Source organism: Triturus cristatus, chromosome 9 (genome assembly GCF_964204655.1).
Source record: "Triturus cristatus chromosome 9, aTriCri1.1, whole genome shotgun sequence".
In the NCBI taxonomy this organism is placed as follows: domain Eukaryota; kingdom Metazoa; phylum Chordata; class Amphibia; order Caudata; family Salamandridae; genus Triturus; species Triturus cristatus.
The window spans coordinates 1049916075-1049940998 of record NC_140592.1 but is presented as its reverse complement, the minus strand read 5'-3'; the positions used below and the strand labels follow the sequence as shown (position 1 = coordinate 1049940998).

Genomic DNA, 24924 nt, shown 5'->3' with positions numbered 1-24924 from the left:
AGACACGGCTGAGGGTACATGCATGAGTGATGGGTCCCTAACATGGGGACCATTTGTTTGTTCATAATCACATTATGTCTCTTGTTTTCTCTTGCAGTAATCACAAAATTCGATGGCGAAACTTGTAAGTTACGCACCTTACACATCTATGCACACCTTAGAGTGTGTGCATAGCTCATGTGAGTTCAGGGTTTACCCTGAGACGCAGGTCCTGAAGAAAACTAATCAATTGGAAGTTCATTGGCTGAAACATGTAGACCACTTCACTTGGATCACCAATTTTTCACATCTTTGAAGAGATGTGGGAGATAATTTTTTCTCATTCACATCCAAATATCTCATTTTTAATCTTACCCCAGGGACCACATAATAAAGGTTTTTAGTACCATGGACGTGTTTTTAACTTCTCACTTTCACGGCATTCACTACTTACAACAACAACAAAAACAGCTCCACTGTAATCAGGTGTCGAAGCACACCTAGCAAGCACTCTGCTTCCAACTAGGTTGGTGGGTGAGGGTTCTTCTATAAACCTAATGGGTTTCCTGCAAGGGAAATTGTGTTGTTGATAGCCCGGCTGATTGGGCTGTCTAAAGCTTAGCTTTGTGCTCCTTCTCTTTTCTTGTTGATTGTATAAACTGGGTTAGAAGCTGTCAACCTCAGGTTTTTACAAACAGAAGGCGTACTCTGACTGCAAATAGGCTAAATTACCAAAAAGTGCCCCACGGCTTATATTTAGATTGGCAAAAAAAAAATATGTGCAAGTGTAATATCCTTAAAATAGAAGTGTATTTTGCCTGGAACTGATATGTTTTTTTGACAGCTAACCTTACCACAAGCCAAATGCTGGGAATGAGAACTAAATAAGCCATTCATTTTACTTATATAAAATAACAAAGGTCAGCTTCTGTAGATGTGGGCTGATTTTATTTTTTAATCTGTCCAATTTATTAAATGACTAGTACGAATTACAGGTAAGCAAATTTCTTCCAGGTCTACAGTTTGTAATGATTTTTTCGGGGGTCTCTAAAGTTTATTTTCCCGTGGGCTGGATCTGTGGCTACTTCCCCTCATGATTAGCCTCAGCTGGCACTGTTGTCACAAGTTGATGATCATTGCACCTTCCATGCGTCTTGTGCTTAAATAAATTAAATTGTATTGAATTAACCACATGACTACTTTCACAAGTTACCTTTCTGTAAATTGCAAGCTATATCAGCACAGTATTGTGTTTTATAGATTCCCTTTGTGGTACACTCATTCTATTCAGTTAAGTATTTGGTGAGCCCAAGCAATGCAGATAGTAATGGCTTTTTTCCGGTGGAGTAATTGTGTAAAAGTAGCACCATGCCCTGAAATACCAGTAACCTAGATGTTTTGCATGTTGGAATCTTTGTCTAGGCACATTCACCTTTTAGAGGTTAGACAATCTATTAGTAGCAGAACTTAATTTGCAATAACTATCCCTCTTTGTTTTTCAGGCTGCTCCTGCAATCGAGACTGTTACTTTAATGGAAGATGAATCTCTCCCTGAAAGTGAACACTCGCATGAGGTGCCTGGTGATTTAAAGTCAAATAATTTGCAGAAGAAAACCCTATTGACTCAACCTGAAGGATTTGAAAGCAACAACGCTGTAGACATTCATGACCCAGTCGAGCAAGGAGAGACTGAGAACGCAGAGGATATAAAGACCCTCAGTAGTGAAGACGAAGAGGAAGTAAACGCCCAGGAGCCGCGCAGCATGCTTCCGCCATCTGTCTTGGACCATGCCAGCATCATTGCAGAAAGGTTCATGAATAGCCTGTCTAGAAGGAGCAGCGTAGCGTTGGATGATGGGAAATACATTGGCTCTCTAACTCCAAGAATGTCCAGTAGAAGTGGTAGCACAAAGAGTCTGGATTGCATTGATAGGGGACACTGTAGCAGTTCTTCTGATGTTCACAGTTGCTCCTCTCCACGAGAGACCCTAGGAGACTCAGGAACCGTTTTTTCTCCATGCTTTTCTCCATTAAAAACTACAGGATCTCCAGGCCTAGGAAGCCCGAATGAGACCGATCGGCCTGTGTTCAAGAGGAAGGACTCCACACTATCCAAACAGGACCGATTGCTCCTTGACAAAATCAAAGGTTACTATGATCATGCTGAGAGCAACGATGCAGCTTTCAGTATCAAAAGAAGGGAGAGTCTGTCCTACATTCCTGCAGGGGTAGTGAGAAACTCTGTATTTAAGTTTAACAGTCTACCAAGGGCTGAAACTAAATTGGAGGTAGCTGTAAGGAGAAGGAAAGGCAGTTCAACCAGTGAATCTAATGGCACTGGTGGTAGCAGGCCAGCATCTTGGGCTTATTCAGAAGTACCAGTTTCAAACAGTGATCAGGTTCACCCCTTGGTTTCGTATCCAAAGGAGAATGCAGATCAGGCCAAACGAAGTAATATCGTAGATCAGCTGCCAATTACAGATGCTGAATTCAAACCACCCTCCGAGATGTTTAAAGTATGGGAGGAGATGGAGAGGGCACACACTGACCCTCTGGCTGTACTTTGCGGGTCACTCAGTGAAGGTGAAAGAGGAAAAACGAACACAAATCCTGACCACAAGCAGAAAGGAGACAATTTTTCTAGAAACCATGAGAATGGTTTTGACTTACATGAACCTCTGCTTATTATTGAGGACAGTGACCTCAGTACAATAAACGAGGAATCCGCAACTCCTTCTCCAGAAAGTAATTCCCCATATCAAACATTTCCTCCCAAACTATCACACGTTGTTACTGACAATGGCCAAGACTCCAACATGTGCCAGCCTATAAAACTTCACCCAAAGATCCTGCAATATACAAAAATTCTAGAAGGAGATATGAACGACAAACTGAAGAACAAGGTTTATCAGTTAGCACGGAAATATAGCCAAAGGATAAAAAGCAACAAACCTGTTGTGCAGAGGCATGTGAAGGAGTTGGAGGAGGATCTCAGGAAGAACATACTCGCTTCTGTACAGGAAGAGAAGCAAATCGATGATAAGGGTAAATATGACATCTTTTGGAATTAGACTACTGAACTGTTTACATAACATCCCAAAATAGTTAAAGAAAGCATATTTTTGACCTTCTAATGATCACTTTAATTCTTTCTCTACCAAGGTGTACCCTTGCAATATCAATGTTATAAATTCTGTGATACCTATAATTCAGTGGCATAACCCTCAAAAACTGGAAAATTAGAGACTTTAAGAGCAGTAATGCACACGCCCTTCCAATAGGATAATTCGTATTAGAGGTGTGTATATCAGCTTCACATTAGATATTCTTTTCCCATTGTCAATGTAGATCATTAAATCACTGTTTACGGTGGGGCTCTTAAGGACTTTTTGAGAAGTGCAGTTCAGATATCAACATCTTTAATATGATGCAGGATATGCTCTGTATTCTTCTGTTTGACAGACCCAACAAGAGAGAAGCAATGCTAGTTTGGGAATCCATGACCCATTTCCAAGAAGCCCAATGCGTAGTCGTTCAGAGAGCACTCTAGGTTGCCTGGCCCTACTGCGCTTCTTCACACTTTCTGAAAGATATGAGCTGCATTGCCAATTCTTTGACAATTGTACCTATAGTAGTAAAATTGCCTATCATTGAATATGGATTTTGTTTTGTTGAAATGACCAGGACATGGCAGTAATACATGTACCTATGTTTCACGTGTATAGAAAGAAAGCCTAGACGTTCTGCTCAAAAGTTGCACATAACTTTATTGCCCCCATTATGCCTAGAAACCACCTGAAACGTGGTTTGATGTATTTTTCTTCTAGTGCTTCTCACAAATAGTGTTAAAGAAGCAAGCTAGCTACAGAACTGATAACCAGTTTATTATGATTAATAAACACTACTTTCCTTATGCAAGGGTCTTTCCAATTAATGCACCATATATAGTCATAAAGCATTTTACTCAGAGTGCCCACTAATTAATGATTTTTTAGGTTGAAGTTCTCTAAACAGGATTTCCTTAAAGAGCCTTTCTAGACTGCAGAGCTGTTAATTTTATTCTTAGACAGTGCTGTAGGTAGTTTTGATCAGCCATCCTTATAGCTGCTGTTTTCCTCATGTCAGTTTCAAATAAGGGTTTATTTAATTGTAATTTTAATAAAGTTTAAAATACTTTTATGAATTAAAGAAACACAACCTTAACAGTATGTATAAAAGTGTTTGTTCAAACACACATACATATATTCACTGAAAAACAGGGTTAAATTCATGTTCTAGTTCGATATGGTAGTAAGAGCTTTGCTCGTTTAAAAAATCCTAGAAATTCACTGAAAAAACCCCAAAGATTAAAGTGACGGTCTAGTTAGGTGTTGCAATAAGATAAAAACTAATGTTTAAAAAACACTGACATTCACCTGTTATACACCTAATTGCAACATGCACTGCTTATGACCTCACATATTACATCACTGTTGACATCTCAAATGACATAATTGATGACATTGGTGGTAACACCACAGTTATGCACTGCATAGAGTTACTGAATGCATACGTGTGGGTCCATAACATGTAGATTGTCTTAACCTTTGAGGCAAGTGTGATTGTACTTATTGAAAGTTATATGAAGCACAATTTACAAAAGGAGTAAGTTGGAGGTGCAAGTATTACTCCATGTTAAACAAGTTAAAGGCTGAGCGCACTTGATTTGAGTTAGAGAGGTAGGTTTGAAAGTAGGTTGTGACTTAAAGCCAAAGATTATACAAAAAAACCTTTGAGAAAGGCCAAAACATATGTTGACAATAGATTATCTACCAGTGGATATCTGGGCTCTTGCCCATGTTAAATAGTTGTAGTAAAATGCTATAGACAAATTCTGTGTAGCGAGGATGTTTATTTCCAGAACTTCACTTAAGATTTTGAGGTCTTGCAAATTGTTGAATAACGTAGAATGTATAGGTGTCCCACTTAAAGGTTTTATAACTCACAATGGCGTTGTGAGCATGGCTCTAAGGTGGTATGCCTTTGTGCTAATCTCAGGAATGTGTGTAGTGTATTTTACTTATCTATGGACTTTTTCTATAGGGCTCTGCAGAAGGTGCCATTTTAAGTTGGTAATACTGAGCACCCTCTTTAAAGGCGAATTGCGCAAAGAGCTTCACACCAAATCACAAAAAGCACATTATGAGTTAAATTCTAACTTTTTGCCAAACCCAGTATAATTCTGTTCTATTGTTTTTCTGTCTCGGGTAGCAAATTTTCGTATTGGAATTAACATCTGAAATCAATGTTTTGTTTCACTCCTTCCAATCAAACTACCGCCCCACCCCTTTTGGTCTTGCCCTGCTTGACAGATCAACGTGAAACTTTTCATGAAGGAGCCAAGGTGTATTCACGTTTTTAAAGAAAGTTTTGTGCAGATTCATCAAATGTCACCAAAGTTAATTGCAAAACAAAAACATTTTTCCTATGGAAACTTGGACCTAATTGTAAAATAAATAAAGATAAATATTACCCAGTGGCAGTTGCCGCTGGATAATAAGTTAGAACCATGTTTACATTGGAAATGCCTTTTTTGTGTTGCTAATAACTTTGGCGCAGTTTGACCAATCTCCACAAAACATTCCAAGAAAGTGCTACATTTTGCCTAGTTTGTATACGGAAATTTTTGAGGTGATCGGTCAAGCGGGGGCCGAGATAAGGGGGAGAGGGCAGGAGGGGTCCCAAAACATGTTTCCCTATTCATTTTTACATGCAAAATTTAGACACAGCTGTACCCAAAAGGCTGAACGGGTTTACACCAAATTTGGCAGCTAGCTAGATCTTGGTCTATAAAGAGTGCTTTTTGTGATTTGATGCAAGTCCGATCAGTAGTTTTTGGGCAATGAACGCTCCAAATAATTGTTTATTTCATGCCATGTAGGATCTGCAACAGATTTGCTGATCCACGGATCTGCGAGCTGCACCACGCATTGAGTGGCTCACCACAGCCTGAAGGCAAAGTTGCAGCTGCCATCTTAGTGCTTGGGGACTCTGCCCCCAAGTCCTAAAAAATGAATAAAAGAAAATAAGAAATAAGGGAGTAAATGAAATCTTTATTGGGGGGGGGGGAGGGTTCATGAGCTCTCCGAATCCACACAACACCCACATTGACAGCTCTGGGGATTCATTTCCGATCCACGGTGTCAGAGGTGTCACATGGATCCACAAATTTGCAAAACCCTTGCTTTGCGCCCGGAGACGTGATGAAGTAGGGGCAAGGACTTCAGCACCCAGACTCCTCCACGTAGTCCGCCTGCCTGCTTCATTTGCTTTGCGCCCGGAGGCACATAAAACAGCATGTGAGTCCCGCTGCGCAGGACGTGTATGGGATGCGTCGCCCAGGCCAAGGGCAGCCCGACATCAGCCTGAAGAGGATGGGATGGGTCTGCTCTCTTGTCTCCTTGACCCTTTTCAGCCAGGTCATTGTAGCCAAACGCTGCAGAGGCTTGCCACATACTAGAGGTTCACGCAGTAAATAGCTGCTGTATTGTTTCCCTCCCAGCTACTGCGCACTGCGACGTTTGCGCCTCTTTTTTTGGCCTAACTATGTACTCGCTACGACTATCGTGGGCCCAAGCAGTGCTACCATTGACTCCTTTTTGGCAAAAGCTGTTGGGGGTATCTCCAAAGAAATTAAACTGGGCTGAAAGGTGACTCTCAGTAGGCCCTGGGGGACTACCTATGAAGATGCTCCCTGAGGCCTCGCAGATACCTCTCTCAATTGTGCAGGGGACTAAGCATTCGGTTTCCTTACCAGACCCAGTTGCTCCCATGCTTATCCGTACCCCTGAGATCTGTTTCTTGTGCAATTCCTCCACAGGACCGCCCCAGTTTCTCCCTCTAATAATGATTTGATGATTCCTCTAGCGGAAGCGCAAGGCCAATAAGTCTGTTGAACTGCCCACCACACAGAAGGGTCTCTTGGGTGAATACATGATTCATTGCCCGGGGAATATGGAGGAGATATGGGCACCTGTAATTCGAAAACTTACAGACACCCTCTCACCGGCTTATTGTCCCCACTGGGATAAACTTGAAACATTGGTGGCAGAATCTAGGGAAGTGCTAACTAGAGTAGAGAACATTTTATCCCCCCTAATAACTTAGTCCACTCCTTATCCGCGAAGCCCCAGGTTGTTATTGCTGACTTGCCCCTTACCGACTTTTCAAGGAGCAAACAGTTACATAACAGTAGCTCTAGGCCCTCTGCCGAAATAATTCAGAGCGTTCCTCTTCGGAGCCACGACCTACTCCGACCTATTAATGAATTGGCTGCTGTGAGCCAGAGCCGTCCAGTGCATACTTAAGTCATCGTTGTTCATCCTTCTGGTCCTGTTAGTGGTCTCTCATTACCGATGATCAATCTCACCCAGGCCTGTTGCCCTTGTACTGTAGTTTTAGCTGGGGTTTCAGGCCAGGTCACGCATAACCAGGAAATCACAGGCCAATTGATTAATAATGTATCTCACTGGCTAGATAAATATACTAGTTTCAATGTTGCAGATCACAAGAATATACTGATGGCCTGCAGGGTGTCTTGGATAGGACCGCCCCGGAAATCCTTCACAGGAGATTGCATGGTAGTCCGTGTTAGATACCCTGAAATCATGCAAAATGTCTTAAGAGGTCCCCTCCAGCCCCATGCATTTAAACCACTCCCACTGGGCTTCTTTTATAGACCACCCTCCCCCGATTGTCCCAATATTAGCTCAGCACATAGGTTGCAGTGGTGCTATGAGTTCTTCTGGTGGGCATATGGTACACTCAAATCGATACACATCCCTGGTGCACATTAATGACCTAGATTGACTCCTCGTTTGTGGCACTCCAGTCCCACCTCAGGATTCCCATCTAGGATTGGCCACACAGGGTTTGGTAGATCTTTGGGCCCTGTCCCCTTCAAAGTTGTTTCACCATACTACATCTCTGCCAAGCCCAGAGCTGTGGTAAATATTTCATTACCGGTACTATTTTTTATGCGGTAAAGTCTAGTAAGAATAACTCAGTAAATATAAGAGGCAGAATCCGTGGTATTAGAGGTTCTAAAAGGCTTTATTCCTTTACAAAGGAAATACAATTCGAATTGCAGGCTTCAAATTCCATCACCACGAAAGTTCAGGAAGGAAGGGCAATACATTATTGACAGGTAATGGTATTTATATGGAAAAGCATTACATTAAGACAGATGCAAGAGGCGTAACAGCTGATAATACAGATAAAATATGCATACGTAACTAAAAAAGGCGGACATATAGGCGTAACTTAGTAAACGTCATTATACATGATGTCACAAGTGGGTGGATCCATAAGAGAATCCTGCAATGTCAGCAGAAACATTTGGCAGAGATGCGCGCGCAGCCGCATGACGTGTGATTGACGTGCAACTAGAGGGTGAAGGGGACTTGACATTTAGCTCTACATGTGGAGACAGAAGTCTGGGGGGTCATGTCAACCTAATCCCAAATCATATCTAATATCCTATGTTTAAAGAACTGTGTTATCCAAAAGGAAAGGTCTCTAGGATAGAATCTATTCTATACTGGCTGTTAGTGCGTGTACAAGCGTCTAAGTGTCTACATGAGATGCGAGGGGGCAGGAATCTTCCATGGTAACAGGGGCTATGAATTACTTGCAAGTGGACAGCGAGGCCTGGCCCTTTGCACGGTAGCTGGAGGAATGTTTACCTAAACTACTAGACAGGAATGCATCGGATGAGGAGCGGAGCAGATAATCTTGAAGGTGAAATACAGTTTTTGGCAGGCAACAGGCTGGATCAGGCACCGTTAGCCGCGCAGGGAGTAGGACAAAGTTCATGGATACAGATGCAGGCTCGGACTGGAGCTTTCAGAGGCAGAAGGCAGGAAAAGGCTTGATGACAGAATTCAGGGCCTACTCGCCTGAATCTGTAAAATGTGGAAAGTGAACCACATAAAGTCGGTGGCCTTTCATACTTAGGAATGGAATATCTGACCCATTCATGGCGGATCTGAAAGAGGACATGTTGACGGTGGACGCACATGTATTTGCGTCTTCAAAACTGGAACTGGAGGGAACATACATGTACTTATAGCATGCACATGGAGCCGTTGGGGTCTACGTTAGGGGACATAACTGATCACAAAATTCATATTTCCTCATTCCCTCCTTGTCACCTACGGACCCTCAGGAGATATCGATCTTCATCAATCCATCGATCTGTTCATATAGCATCATTTGTTCTTCTTTCTTCTTCCGAGATCTTGAACGAAAACTTGGATGTGGGATACACGATGTGGCACACAGACCACAAATCGCTGGCCCACATTGTAGACATAAGCAGCAACTGAATAGTATGAGAAAGCCAATACCTAGGAAGGATAGGATTCTCCATCCCCAGGCTGACAACACGCTCCAAAACCAACCGGACCAAGTATCTGGCTCACAATCTTATGGAGACGAGTTATGGCTTTATATACTGACGGCGAATTTTCTGGTATGAAAACACAGCAACTTGATCCGATGACCCTACAAGCTCCGCCCCTATCGGCCAGGATGACGTCAAGGACAAGACGATTTTGAAGCACAACAATCCGCATAGCAGACTGCTCTTCTGTTAAATTGCCTAAGGCGGAAGTAGTCTCGTTCACTACTGCTTCAAGGGTTCTAGTTAATCTACGTATCAGCTTACTATTAGTGACTGTACCTATATAGGGAAAGAAACCTTTATTGAAATCTGTGTATTGCTCCCATGCTGTTTCAGTGTAATCGACAACTGGGAGATCTCTCTGCTGTCTATTGTGTACTAAATGGGTATTTCTGTGATAATCAGGAGGGGCTAGGAAAACAGGTGGTAGAAGGAATGCTATGTAACAGGTACCATCCCAATCTAGAGGTAGACGTATATATGCGGTCTGGCCACATATGAAGTAGGAATGACGGGAAGCTCTAAATGTAGACTTGCCTTGATCACTGAATTTTATTACAGTGGTGCATTTACTATGGCCCATGTGTATGGAACCATTCTTTCTTACACATAATTCCCCTTTTACTGGGAATACTGACATGGCGGGCAAGATTGGTGTAGCTTCAGATTCAACGTTCAGGATCATGAGGTTAAGTGTAAAATTACCTAATCCATATACTTCATTTTCTAGATCAGTTCCTGTTCTTTTGGGAAGTCCCTCCTTGTTAGGGTAGCAGACTTTAAGCAAAACTAGGTTCAGGTTTCCCCATACCCAGTTGTCTTGATAAACTGCGGAATTTGAATCTAGGGAATTAATCAAACTAAACCATGCTCCACAGGAGCCATTGTGTGTGAACGGATATGGAAAGAGGGGCAAAACTCCCTTATAGTTCTGATAGGGAGGGAGTCGGCCACATATCCACCAATTTGTAGCATTGCTGGTCTGATGGGAATGATGTAACATACTAATGAATGTGTTGTTGCGCAGCGCAAATCTATAGGACAACTCATGCGGAGGTAATTCGCTAAAAGAATGTTCTGCAGTAACATTGTAAGCACGCTTAGAAATAGGGTAATACATATGCAGTAGTATACTAGAAATGATGATCAGAAGACTTAGAAAAAACAAAATTAATAATGTTACTGTGCAGTGACTACGAAGTGATTTACAATACGCATGCTTTTTAAGCTGCATCTTTTGATTTCTTTCTCTATTCCGGTCTAGAGGATACATGTCAGAGACAAATTCAACCGATTCACCTTGGAGAGGACTTAAACAATCAAATTGTCTGACTTACTAGACCTTAATTTCAGTTTATAAAGTTCCGTTTTTGACTGTTCAACCAAGGGAAGCTTTGAGTCTGTCTGTGAGGGAATGCAGGGCTGAGAGTTCACACTGGACGGTAGTCCATAAAATTTCTTGATATGACTCGAGTGCAACCACCCTTTACGTCCCTCGATCTTCACGGCTGTCCTTGTGGTTAGTAGAACAAGTTTTGGCGATTTCCACCTAGGCTCCAGTTGGGTCTTCCGGTCGAAATTCCGGACCAGAACCAGGTCGCCTGGAACCACGTCATGGGGCTTCACCTCAGTATTATCGGGAAAAGCTGCAGCTACCTGTGAACGACAAGATTGTAGTGCAGACATCAAGGAAGCCAGGTAATCTGTCAGCATATTACAGTCAACATCAGTGATTTTGCGAGGTATAGGCGTCCCCCACATATTTGGTGGTCTACCGAAGATCACCTCGTATGGGGATAGCCCTGTTCGAGAATGTGCTACCATTCTCATGTAAAAGAGCGCAACTGGTAAGGCTACTATCCAATCGACACCTTTTTCTCTACATATTTTGGACAATCTAATTTTCAGAGTTTGATTATGGCGTTCCACGAGACCTGCTGCCTCGGGATGTCGGACACAGTGGAATTTCCATTGGTAGCCTAACAAAAGGGAAACGTGTTTCATTAGTTCGGATGAGAATGGCTGGCCGTTATCTGAGTAGACAACACGTGGTAAACCGTACCGTGGGAAGAATTCTCGAACTAACTGTTTGGCAGTAGTCGGGGCAGTGTAATCTGAAACCGGGTAGGCTTCTGTCCAACGGGAAAGAGCACAGACAACTACGAGAACATATTTGAATCCTCGACATCGTTCCATCTGGATATAATCCATCTGGAGGACTTCAAAAGCATGATCGGGAGATTGAAATCCACCCTGTTCTACGGGGATGCCTTTACCTGGATTAAACTGACAACATATCATACAGGTACAAACTTTTTGTTTAGCTGCGGCTCGTAAATGTTTGTTGAACCAGATGTGTTGAATGCTGTCTAGCATAGCTTTTTCTCCTAGGTGCGCTGGACTATGTATTGTGTTAATGATGACTTGAACCATGGAGTCGGGAAGAAACCATATAGATTTTTCCTTCGTCATCCATCCTTGATCCGTTTGGATCCCTCCTAATTCAGTCCATTTCTTTATTTCTTCTGGTGTAGCATGTGTCTGTATGTCAATTACATCAAGGGCGGGATCCTTAACTGTCATGCAATGTGTTGGTGTCGGAACTATTGTCTTTTTCGTGTCAGTTGTGTGAGTCTGAGCAGTCTGTTTAGCTGTTCTGTCAGCTAGGTCATTACCCTGAGAAATGATATCAGTAACTTTTGTATGGGCTTTGCATTTCATAATCGATATTGCAGTAGGTAGATGAATCGCGTCTAATAGGGCTTGAATGAGGGGTCCATGTTGGATGTGGGTACCGTGAGAAGTTAAATAACCTCTCTCTCGCCACAGTACGCCGAAGTCATGGACGACTCCGAATGCATAACGTGAATCTGTGTATATGTTGACTTTCTTATCTTTGGCTTGAATACAGGCTTGTGTCAGAGCGATGAGCTCTGCTGCTTGAGCTGACAAAGTGTTAATACAATTTGTTTCAATGACTTCAGTGTCTGTTGTGACTGCATAAGCGGCCACTAACTCTCCTGTACTTGTTCTCATACATGAACCATCTACATACAATGTCAGGTCTGGATCTGATAAAGGGATATCTGTCAAGTCTTGTCTGGGTTTCGTCGTGATAGTAATGACTTCAACACAATCATGTGCCAATGGATCTGTTCCGCTTACTGGTAACAGTGTGGCAGGATTTAACGTATTACAACGTCTTATTTCTATGTGTGGCTGAAACAATGTCAATTCGTAACCAGTGAGTCTCGCTATAGTCAAGTGTTGTGTTTGTGTGCGGTTCAAGAGAACCTCTACTGCGTGTGGTACTTGTACTGTTAATTGATGTCCTAACACTATGGCATCGCTTTGTCTGATTGCTAAAGCTGTTGCTGCCACCGATTTCAGGCACGCAGGAAGAGCCTGAGCTACTGGATCTAATGTACTAGAGAAATAAGCACATGGTTTGTGTGATCCTGCTTGTTCCTGAGTGAGTACTGACAAGGCAGTACCGTTGCGTTCTGTAACAAAGAGTGTAAACTGTTTACTGTAACATGGTGTTGCTAAAACAGGTGCTTGGCATAAAGCTTTCTTTAAGCTTTCAAAAGCATGTGTATGTTCTTGAGTCCAAGGGAGGACAGTCGATGTGGCTGCCTCCTGTGTTGTCAACTGGATGAGTGGTTTTGCTAGAAATGCATATTGAGGGATCCACTGCCTACAGTATGAAGTAAGACCTATAAAAGCCCGCACCTCCTTTTGTGTCTTGGGTGGTGGCATGTTAGCGATTAACTGGATGCGATCAGGTGTAAGCTGTCTTCCCTCCTTGGACAGCGAGTGCCCAAGGTAAACAACTCGCTGGACACAGAATTGCAGCTTAGAAAGGGGACACCTTGTGCCCCTTGTCGGCCAGAAATTTTAAAACCGTCAGTGACGCTTTTTCACATTCAGGTTCGCTTCGGGCGGTGATCAGCAGATCGACATATTGAAGCAAGGCAGTGTTAACTGGCATGTGGATACTGTCAAGTTCTCGTTTCAGTGCTTGGCTATAGATGCTGGGGCTTTCTGTAAATCCTTGAGGTGCGCGTGTGAATTTAAAACTTCGTCCATTTAAACTGAATCCGAACAGATATTGACTTTCCGGATCTATTGGGACGCTAAAGAAAGCATTCTTGAGATCAATTACAGTGAAGAACGTTGCTTCTGAGTCAATAGCTGTTAGTAATGAAGAGATATCTGGGACCACAGGGTATTGTGGTACAATACATTTATTTAATTCGCGCAGATCAATAACTAATCGATATACTGGTGGTGCTTTTGGATCCGTTCTTTTAAGAATCGGAATTATCGGGGAATTACATACATTGGAGTCGGTTTCGACAACCACTCCTTGTGTAATGAGCTCGTCAATGATTTGCAGCAAAGCCACAACAGCATCTGGTGGTAACTTGTATTGTCGCATTCGTGGTAGTACTACTCCTGTTTTTAGTGTGACACGATATGGTGTAATGTTCATGCAACCAACATCAGTGGGGCCTTGTGCCCATAAATGTGTAGGTAAATTCTGCAGCCGGTGATCCATGTCTCTGGACACGTAGTGACCTTTAAAGTCACGTAAAAATAGTCGTACTCCTTCCGGAGAACAACATATTATGGCTCCTAGAGCTTTCAATGTTTTTATACCTAACAAGTTTTCTGGACATGATTTAGTAAGTAATAGATCTGTAGTACGTGTCAATGGGCCAACCGTAAGTGGAAGAGGTTGTGTTACGTCATTGATTATAGGTTTTCCTGAGAATCCAAGGGAAATATTCTGTGAGCCTGAGAGGGGTGCCCCTGGAACTTCACTGCGTCGTATAGTTGTTCTGCTTGCCCCTGTATCAAGTAAAAACTTTCTGTCTTCCCCTAATAGTTCGCTATGTACATAAGGTCCCTCTTGATCTACAGGAACCTCAATAAGGGGTAAGCCAACTTCCCTCTCTAGGCTATTTCATGTGTATCGCTGATAATCGGGATAATCTGCTTGTGCATACTGATACATCTGTTGTGTCGTTGCTTGTGTTGCAGCAATAGGCTGCGCTTGTGGTGGTGCTACGGTCTGTTGTGGAGCTGCCTGTTGCGGAGCTAGTTGTTGCGGAGCTGACCTAGGTTGTGCATGCTGAGGGATTTGTTGTTGATTCTGATCCTGTCTAGGTGGACGTGGTCTTTCCTGGGTTCTACCTGTGGCAATATTATGTTTCAGGACTGGACAATCGTGTATATAATGACCTTGTTGTTTACAATAGTTGCATGTCCCTTTCGTTGGACCTGCGGAATCACCCTTTTGATGACCATCAGCTGGAACTGACTGAGCAACAAGCATTTTCATTTTTGTATCTTTCATACGTCTTTGCTCGTGTTCTTGTTCTTCTCTTATTCTATTGTGGTGATATTTTAACATCTGTAACATCTGTGACGGGGTATTACCTTGCCAGGTACTTTCGAATTTCAATACTCTATTCTTGACTTGTGGTAGGGAATTTTCAACTAATTTTGTCACAAACAGATGTGGATATGACTCGCTACTTGCTTTTATGCCACTATTTATACCAAAACATTTTTCAAATCGGGAATAGAAATCACTAGTGTCTTCATCTTGCTTTTGTTTACAGGCTGAGATTGCACCCCAGTCTTCCTTTTTCGTAGTTAATAAACGTGGCAGTACCTGCACTAGTAATCCTGGTAATGCTGTAGTCTTTTCCCCAAGCCCTGCTCCTGCAGCTCGGGCCCTTTCTTCGTTTTCTAATGCTGTCCAATCTATCTTTTGGTCTCCCACCTCCCATTCCTTTTCTTTGAGTTTCTCGTAAACACCGGCGGGTAATAGGACTTTTAATATTTTCATAATGTCGGGGTAGGTATACTCTCCCATGAGTAACATGTCTTTTATCTCACGGTGGAAACCTGCTGGATCCTTGTCATGGCTGGGTACTACTTTCTTCATTTCTAATAATTCAATTTTAGTTATAGGCGTGTACACAAACACGCATGTAAAGTTATTACCTTCACCTCTGATTGGGTGTACTTCGCGTAACGGATTCTGTCTATCTATGTGATACATTTTTCTTCCCATAATGGGAACTGGAACGTGTTCTGGGCATACGAAAGTTATATACTGGTTTCGAAATTCTAGAATTTCTTTAATTAAATCAGTACCTGACCCTCTCCATTTATTCGTGAGTAGTTCTGTCAATATGTCAGGTAAGGGTCCTGGATCGGAGTGTTGGCTTTTATATAATATAAGGAGGTGTTGAATCATGTATATACTAGCTAAACGCTGTTCGTATGGGGCAAGATTCAGAAACGTGTGTGCTAGTACATCATCATTGTATTCGCTGGGACTGTCAGCCCATTGTACTGCTGACCTGGCTAATTCTTGTTCGTCCATGGAATCGAGCATATGGTACCCCCTTCGATCTCGGAGTAATTTATCAGCGGCTTGGAATAGGTGTTCAGGAGATCTTGTATTTAACATAGGGGTTTGAAAATGGCTATTATATTCTGGACGTATCGGACGTATCGGGTCATTAAAGCCTCTAGTATTATTATGGGGTCTTCCTCTACCTACATAAGCTATCGTTTCTAATTGTTCTGATTCTTGCTCCTCCTCTTCCTCTGATTCAATTCTGTCTGCTTCTCGTCTTTCTTTATGTATTCGTTCTACTTCCTTGCGGATCTTTCGATACATGGCGATTATACACGCCTGTTTATCATGTTTCTCTTCTGATATGTTCTGACCCCATTTGGCAAGTTTTTGCATGGTATCATGATCTGCCCCAGGCCTGTCTTGGTTCCTAATCACGCAATTTATGAAAAAGCGTAGTAGTTGTCTTTGTACATCCACTTTCTGGTATTCCATAGCTTCGTTAATACTTTCTGGACCTCGCCCTGTTTGGACAAAGCGATATATATTGTCTAGGTGTTCAACCATTCCTGGTATCGTCATTAAATACAATGTAGCTCGTCGTATACGTAGTGATGATATGAGCAATCTGTCCTGTTTACCTGGCACTGGGTCGTATCTACAATCTACAAGCTGTTCTTTAAACATGTCGGATGTCGCTAGTTGGGGTGTACGTTGGAGTGCTAAATCTCTAAGGGTCTGTTTATTTCGCGGCGGTGTGGCAAACATGTCTGTCGTACCTCCTGTAGCACCATCTGAGGTGCTGGACAAGAAAGGATTTGTTGGACGTAGGATAGAAATTGTGGATGCGGGAAAAACTGTAGAAACGGACGGACCTGTGGGAATGGGCGTAGGAGTCTGTTGTTGCGGGGATACAGACGGATGCTCTTGATGTTGAACACCATCGGCAAGCGGTGTGTGTGGTATGGTATTAGCATACTCGGGAGCTACGTCATCTTAATAGGAGGAAAGGAAAACGTCCTTTGCTGTTTTGGGATGTGTTTTGGGATGTGCTTTTATCGGGAGTAATGGAGGAGTCAAGTCTTTTGGTATTTCCGGGGTAGCCTTAGGTAACCCTTCGGCCAGAAGAGGATACATACCATTCATAAGAGTGTTTTTTTGTCTATCTACTTGTTCTGATTTTACTCGGGTACCTTCCTCAATTAATAGATTTTCTCGGGTTTTATTTGAATTCTCTCTACCTTTCTCTTCCTGTCTGAGCGCTTTTTCTGTACGTCTATATGATTCTTTACGCCATAATTCAATGGCATCTTTCTGTGACTGTCTGGCTTTCCTTTTCCATAATTCTTCTTCTACTCTCATGATGCTATCTGCATCCCAGGTCCCCGCTGCGGGCCATCTCTGACTCTCTGGTAAATCCTTGGTGTAGTCCACCCATAAATCAAGAAATAATACGGCATCTAGGCCATGCTTATGATACATAAAGTATCCTGGAGTGTCCCTAGGTGGAATGGGAACAGCTTCTTCGAGTACACCTTTTCTAGTTTTGAATTGATCTGTCTTAGTTTCGAAAAGAGCGGCATTTTTAGATGGTTACTAGAACACACTTTATACAATAAACACAATAATGAACAACCATTCACACCACAATATGTAGGACGTATTAAAACATTTAACACTTAACAGTTTTACGAACGATAATAACTAATAGAAAACTAGTTACTGACATAATACTGATACTAGATAATACTTATTTATATGCAAGACATACTAGATATACTGCTAAACAGTACAGATACACTGCTGAAACAGTGCAGACCGGATTTGTGTACCCAAACCCGTCTTGACCGGCACAGACTATGTGCACGTTAAATGCCTCCCCGGCAATGGTACTCACCGGGTAGCTCGGAACGGAAGGCCTCGGAACGGAACTGAAACTGGACCGGACTGGACTGGACTCGACTGGACTCGGAACTTCGGAACCTGGTGGGCCTCTGTATACCTCGGATCTTGCTCTCTCAGCTAGGCTCTGGTCGGGATACTTCGCACTTCTCACCGCCTCGTCTGGGTGTTGATCGCAGCCTCAGTCGCCCCCGCTTGCCCGGAGGGAGATACAGGAAATCCTGCAGGTACGCGTTTTTGTCCGTTCAGCTGTGGCAGGAGACCGGGCCTGCAACGCACCTCCGGCGCGTGAGATGAGAAAGTGTCCCTGTTCGGGCGCCAATTTATGTGGTAAATATTTCATTACCGGTACTATTTTTTATGCGGTAAAGTCTAGTAAGAATAACTCAGTAAATATAAGAGGCAGAATCCGTGGTATTAGAGGTTCTAAAAGGCTTTATTCCTTTACAAAGGAAATACAATTCGAATTGCAGGCTTCAAATTCCATCACCACGAAAGTTCAGGAAGGAAGGGCAATACATTATTGACAGGTAATGGTATTTATATGGAAAAGCATTACATTAAGACAGATGCAAGAGGCGTAACAGCTGATAATACAGATAAAATATGCATACGTAACTAAAAAAGGCGGACATATAGGCGTAACTTAGTAAACGTCATTATACATGATGTCACAAGTGGGTGGATCCATAAGAGAATCCTGCAATGTCAGCAGAAACATTTGGCAGAGATGCGCGCGCAGCCGCATGACGTGTGATTGACGTGCAACTAGAGGGTGAAGGGGACTTGACATTTAGCTCTACATGTGGAGACAGAAGTCTGGGGGGTCATGTCAACCTAATCCCAAATCATATCTAATATCCTATGTTTAAAGAACTGTGTTATCCAAAAGGAAAGGTCTCTAGGATAGAATCTATTCTATACTGGCTGTTAGTGCGTGTACAAGCGTCTAAGTGTCTACATGAGATGCGAGGGGGCAGGAATCTTCCATGGTAACAGGGGCTATGAATTACTTGCAAGTGGACAGCGAGGCCTGGCCCTTTGCACGGTAGCTGGAGGAATGTTTACCTAAACTACTAGACAGGAATGCATCGGATGAGGAGCGGAGCAGATAATCTTGAAGGTGAAATACAGTTTTTGGCAGGCAACAGGCTGGATCAGGCACCGTTAGCCGCGCAGGGAGTAGGACAAAGTTCATGGATACAGATGCAGGCTCGGACTGGAGCTTTCAGAGGCAGAAGGCAGGAAAAGGCTTGATGACAGAATTCAGGGCCTACTCGCCTGAATCTGTAAAATGTGGAAAGTGAACCACATAAAGTCGGTGGCCTTTCATACTTAGGAATGGAATATCTGACCCATTCATGGCGGATCTGAAAGAGGACATGTTGACGGTGGACGCACATGTATTTGCGTCTTCAAAACTGGAACTGGAGGGAACATACATGTACTTATAGCATGCACATGGAGCCGTTGGGGTCTACGTTAGGGGACATAACTGATCACAAAATTCATATTTCCTCAGAGCTCTCTCTTGTTAGGGCAGTGTCCCTTGCTGTCTCTAATCGCCCAGCCAGGCTAATAACTTCTCAAGTAGACCCTATACATGGCTCTAAGCAGGACTTAAAACTTGTATCATGGAACGAGGCAGGCTTCTCTGCAAAGTTCCAAGACCTGAGTTTGCTCGCATTTGTTAAGACCTTCAATATTATCTGCCTTCTAGAAACGTGGGAAGTAAAGAATCATTTTTTTCTGGAGGGGTATAAAACCTTTTCCTGTCCTGATGTGTGCTCTAGTGCTGGTAGAGCGAATGGGGGACTAATTACCTTTGTTGCAATTGAGTTTTGTGGCTCTGTGAGGACTTGAAGTGGGCCTCCCCTCTTTTCCAGGGTCTGAAATTATTTGTCACAAGGGCGTTTCCTCTGGTGTTGATCAATTTTTATAATGCCAAAAAGGGGCCTCGCGGGCCCTCAAACTTTCTAGCCTTAAGTGGTGCTATTGACTGTTTAACGGGGGAGGGCCTTGCCCAAAATAATTTAATCTTGGTAGGGAATTTTAATTGTCACCCATGCCCAAATTCCTTAAATTCACCTAATAGTAAATTTACTTGCACGTTACTCAAGGACATGCATATGGAACATACCTCAGAAGGCATGGAGTTCAATTTCTACATATTCATGACGATTTTTACTTTGGGTAAGATGATTAGCTCAATCAAGCCCCAAATCCCCCCTACATATAAAGGGAGGGGGCGCTCCTTGATTATTGATTTTATTTTTATCTCTGCTTGCTCAGGATGGTCCTCTTTTACTTTTAACATTTTAGACAGCCCCTTTAGTGATGACAACCCATTGTTTCTGGCATTGGAAGAAGTGGGGCCTTTTACGGAGCGCTCTCGCATGCTTCAATGATCATTATCCCTACCCAATCAGGGGAGGCACCTACACTGGTCGCAGTAGATGCTAAGGCCTTTAATTATTCATTATTTGAAGCCTGTCAGCTGGAGATAGTAACTTGTCTGGACCTCCTAGTGTCGGGCAAAGAGACCTTATGCGCTTTCGCCTCAATCGCTCAGACGGTCTCTGACCTTTTAATGGTTTCTGTGAGTGGCCCCAAATCGGATCACCCAGGATGGTTTGATACTGAGTGTTCCAGGGCCTGCACAATTTTAAGAAAGCTTTGAAACAATCCCCTTTGACAGTGCGTGGGTCTCAAACTGTCGCCTCGCCTACGAGGAAGCCTTGAAAAAACGAAAACCGCTACAGAAGCAGGCATGGGATGAGCTGATTAAAGCCACTGAGCAGAGAGACAGCACACTTTTTTGGCAGGTTATAAATAGGCCTGGCTTCTTCGAGCCACTAAGGCCAGCATTATGTAATGAAATTACTGCTGAGCAGTGGGTTGACCATTTTAAGGGGTTTACAATTTTGGTAATTCTGTAGAAACCCCAAATTAGGAGGACTCCTGCGGGGGTGATATTGTAGATACCTTTTCTCTGGAGGAAGTGCACATGGTCATTAAAGCATTATCCCAGAACAAGGCCCCAGGACCTGTTGGGATCCCTTTGGATCTTTTTCAGGACAATATTGATGTGTGGGCCCCACGCTTTCACCCAGGCAAATCGACCACCAAGCAATGCCTCAAACTGTATTTACTAGTTAATAAATACGCGGTGGCTCAACCCGGTGCAATGTTTCTAGCATTCATGGACCTTACATCCGCCCTTAATAGGGTAAATCGTAAAAAACGTTGGGACCTACTTATCTCTTTGGGCGTAGACCCTGCCATTTTATCTTTATTAATGAATCTCTATGCCTATACCACTGCAGCGGTTAGATATTCCAGGGCGGGGGCTTTCAGAACAGTTTAATCGCATTAGGGGGGGTCCACCAATGATGCATATTAGCTTTTATTTTATTTCATTTACCATTTATATCAACGGCCTAGAAGCTGCCCTCTCTTAATTACAGTCCGACTGTCCTAGAGTTGGTGGGAAAGTATTACCAGTTCTTCTATATGCCGATGATGCGGTACTTTTGGCATGCACGGCATTGGGCCTGCAGGTTTTAATTGATGTGTTTGTTTCTTTTATGGACAGCCTGGACCTAATGGTCAACTTCACAAAATCTTACATTCTGGAAGTTGGCCCTCTGTCGACAGGGTCCAAAACCTTTAAGGCAGGGAATCATACCCTTGCAAATGTCCCAGCTTTTTCCTACCTGGGCACTTTATTTGACACAAATTGAAACAGGAAACCACTGCTGGAGGGAAAGATGAGCCATATGGATAAATCAACAGGGGCTATTGCCAGTTATGCCCATAGGTTAGGATCATGGTCGAGAGGTGTGCGTTTATAGTTATACCAGTCCAAATGCATATCTAAGATTTTGTATGGTAGCTAAGTATGGGGGTATACCTGGGTGCATAAGCTAGACCAAAATACATTTTTTAGATGAATCTTGAAGGTCCCCCAGAGCACCCTCTAATTTTCCATACATTAAGAACTTGGAGTTAATTTTATAAGCGATCTGGTGGCAGTAAAGTCCCTGTTGTGTTGAGTAAAGATTTGGTCCAGGGAGGACACCGAGTTAAACCGCTTAATCATTATAGATTGCCTGTCATTAGATCGCCCTTTTAAAAGCCTGTGGTTACCATACGTAAAAGAGTCTCTCACAGCCTTAGGCAGGACGGACATTTTCTGCAAATACGACTCCGTGAGGCTGCAAGAGCTCAACATAGTAAAGGTTTTGTTTTTTAAGCATGCTTCTGCCCATCTTGGATGTATTGAGCTCTTGAAGTCTTGAGGGGACACGTTTTGTTGAAATCTGTGCAGGGAATTCAGAGTATCTTTTTACTCTCTGTTGATCGGGGGAGACTTTAATGACGTAGTGGATGGGGCCTTGGACCGGCACCCTGTGAGGGAGCGGGCGGCGGGGGTGTCGCGTCTCGGGGGCCTTCTGGAGGCACTGGGGCTCGTAGATGTCTGGCAACATCGACATCCCACGGCGCACCAATTTACTTTTCAATCCACGGTGCAGAATAGCTTGTCGAGGACAGACTACTTTATAGCCTCTTCGGAGAGCCTCAAGCATGTAGACACAGTTGACATTCGGCCTAGAGGTATTTCAGACCACTCGCCAGTTGTCTTGACGAACACGTATCACCAGGGAGGGCGGCGGCGAATATTCCCCATATTCCCTGGACACTTGCGAGTTCCCAAGATCATGAAATCTATACGCACCTCGACACAACAATACTTCCGGGGAAATGCCGGATCGGTCCAGTCTCAGTCCACCCTCTGGGAGGCCTATAAGACCGTACTCAGAGGACAAGCCATCTCTTCTATAGCAGGCTATAAGCCAGAACAGCAGCAGGAACTCACTGCTTTAGAATCGGAGCTCCAGAAGGATGACAATCAACACTCACAAAACCCGACTCCCTACACGGCCCGCAGCCTGCACCTCCAACAACAACTACATAGGGAACATTAGAGAGGGGTGACCGCACTTAGACTTTCGTCAGCGATAAAGCTGGAAAGCTTCTGGCGTGGCTCGATAAAAGGGAGCGAGACAGAAAGTGGATAGCGCAGCTGCGAATGACAGATAACTCCATGGAAACTGACCCACGGGCCATAGTACACAGGCTAGCGCAGCACTTCCAGCAGGTGTACACGTCGTTGTCGGCGATGTCAATGGAAGAGGCACTGACCTATATGAAGGATATCGCAATGCCCAAGCTCGCGCCAGAGACAGCCCTCACGCTAGTGGCGGATCTGATGACCAATGTGTTGCAGGTGGCGATTGGCTCCCTGCAATCTGGGAAGGCAGTAGGTCCTAATGGAATCCCCGTAGAACTTTACAAAAGGTTGGCGGCGACAGTGGCCCCGCACCTGCTCAATATGTACTGTGACAGTCTGACGATAGGAGAACTCCCACAGGATCAGCGCGTAGCCGCAGTAGTGGCGATCCCGATACCTGGAAAGCCCCCGGAAGACTGTACTTCCTACCGCCCCATTTCCTTAATCAATGCTGAAGCTAAAATATTAGCGACGGTCCTTGCGATACGGCTTACCCCACATCTCAGAACTCTGGTTCACCCGAACCAGTCGGGGTTTATGCCTAGTAGAAACACAGGATTAAATCTAAGGCGACTGCACGGAGTGATGGCCCGTATACCTTATCTTCAGGAGCCAGCAGTTATCCTGTCCCTGGACGCCCGTATGGCGTTCGATATGGTGGAGTGGCCCTTCTTGTTCGTGGTCCTGACACATTTGGGGTTCGGCCCAAAATTATGTGCCTGGGTACGCCTCCTCTACACAAAGCCGCTGGCCCACGTGATGGCTAATGGACATATATCAAATGACTTCCCACTGTCCCGGGGCTCGCGTCCGGGCTGCCCGCTGTCACCTTTATTGTTTGCGCTGGTGCTGGAACCTTTGGCGCCATGGATCAGGTGGGAACCTCTGATCCGCGGCCTGCGCTGGGCAGCAGACTGGGAAGATCGTATATCGCTATATGCGGATGACGTTCTGCTTTATTTGTCCTCACCCAAGCGATCCATCCTGGCACTCCTCAGTATATGTGACCAGTTTGGTCGTGCGTCGGGCTACACTATCAATTGGTCCAAATCGGTCCTTTTTCTGCTCCGGGGCCCACCGCCGCTGCTTCCAAAGGACTGTCCACTGCGGATCTCGGTGGATGCGTTCCGCTATCTGGGTATCTACGTCACGGCGTACCCGGACAAATTCTTTCAAAAAAATCTTATGCCTCCCCTGGAACGTCTAAAAAGAGATGCCGCCCATTGGAGGACACTCCCCCTAACACTATTGGGGAAGGCAGCGCTTTTTAAGATGATGGCACTGCCTCGGTTCCTGTATGCCCTCGAAAATACGCCATACTCTGTGCCACCCACCTACTTTAAACACATCGCGGCTCAGGTCTCTGGGCTACTGTGGGGGAACAAACCTGCGCGCATTGCACAGCGCAAGCTCACCAAAGGGTGGTACAATGGGGGCATCGCACTGCCGGACATACAGTTCTATTACTGGGCGGCGCACTTGAAAGTCATCAATCAATGGGTTCATGCTTCACAGACGAATCCCGCTTATATGGCAGATAGACATGAGCTCGAGGAGGAAGGCATGATGTCCGCGCTTTATAACAAGAAACACACGCCAGTGCTACTCTGACCCACAGGGCAGACGGTCAGCATATGGCACGAAGCGCATGCTAAAATGGGATGGACAGGAAAGATAACCCAGCTTACCCCTCTGTGGGTAACGCAGCGGCTAGGTGGCTTGCGATACTGCAAGGGCTTTGACAAGTGGGATGCAATTGAATATTGGCGGTGGGCGATATATGGCATGAGGGAGGAATCGCCACGTTTGAGCACCTTTGGGCGCAATACGACCTGGCGCCCTCTAAAAACTTTAGATACCTGCAGATCAGACATGCGCTGCAGGCGGCCTTGCCACCCGGCACCAAGGTCCCTGAGGTCACCCCCTTAGAGTATAGGTTGTTGACAGAATGCATGTATAAGCGGGCTACTTCTTTCACATACCGAAAGTTAATGAACAATTTACCAGACGCCCACGTGGCACTCGGGGGGAAATGGTCCCGAGATGTAGGCGATTTCGACGCCTCTGAATGGCGGGAGGCACTGGCCTCACCGCGGGAGGTGGGGATACCGTCCAGACTTAAACTAGTGCAACTCAAAATTTTGCATA

At 44.2% G+C, this 24924-nt stretch overlaps 1 protein-coding gene across 1 annotated transcript in view; it reads left to right on the top strand.

Annotated features, from left to right (window-relative positions):
• Positions 1-24924, top strand: part of PLEKHG3 (pleckstrin homology and RhoGEF domain containing G3) — a 582108-nt gene that overhangs the window by 553688 nt on the left and 3496 nt on the right. The window contains exon 18 of the mRNA XM_085626917.1: positions 1482-3024. Within this exon, the coding sequence (XP_085483043.1) occupies positions 1482-3024 (1543 nt within the window). The remainder of the gene's footprint in view (positions 1-1481; positions 3025-24924) is intronic.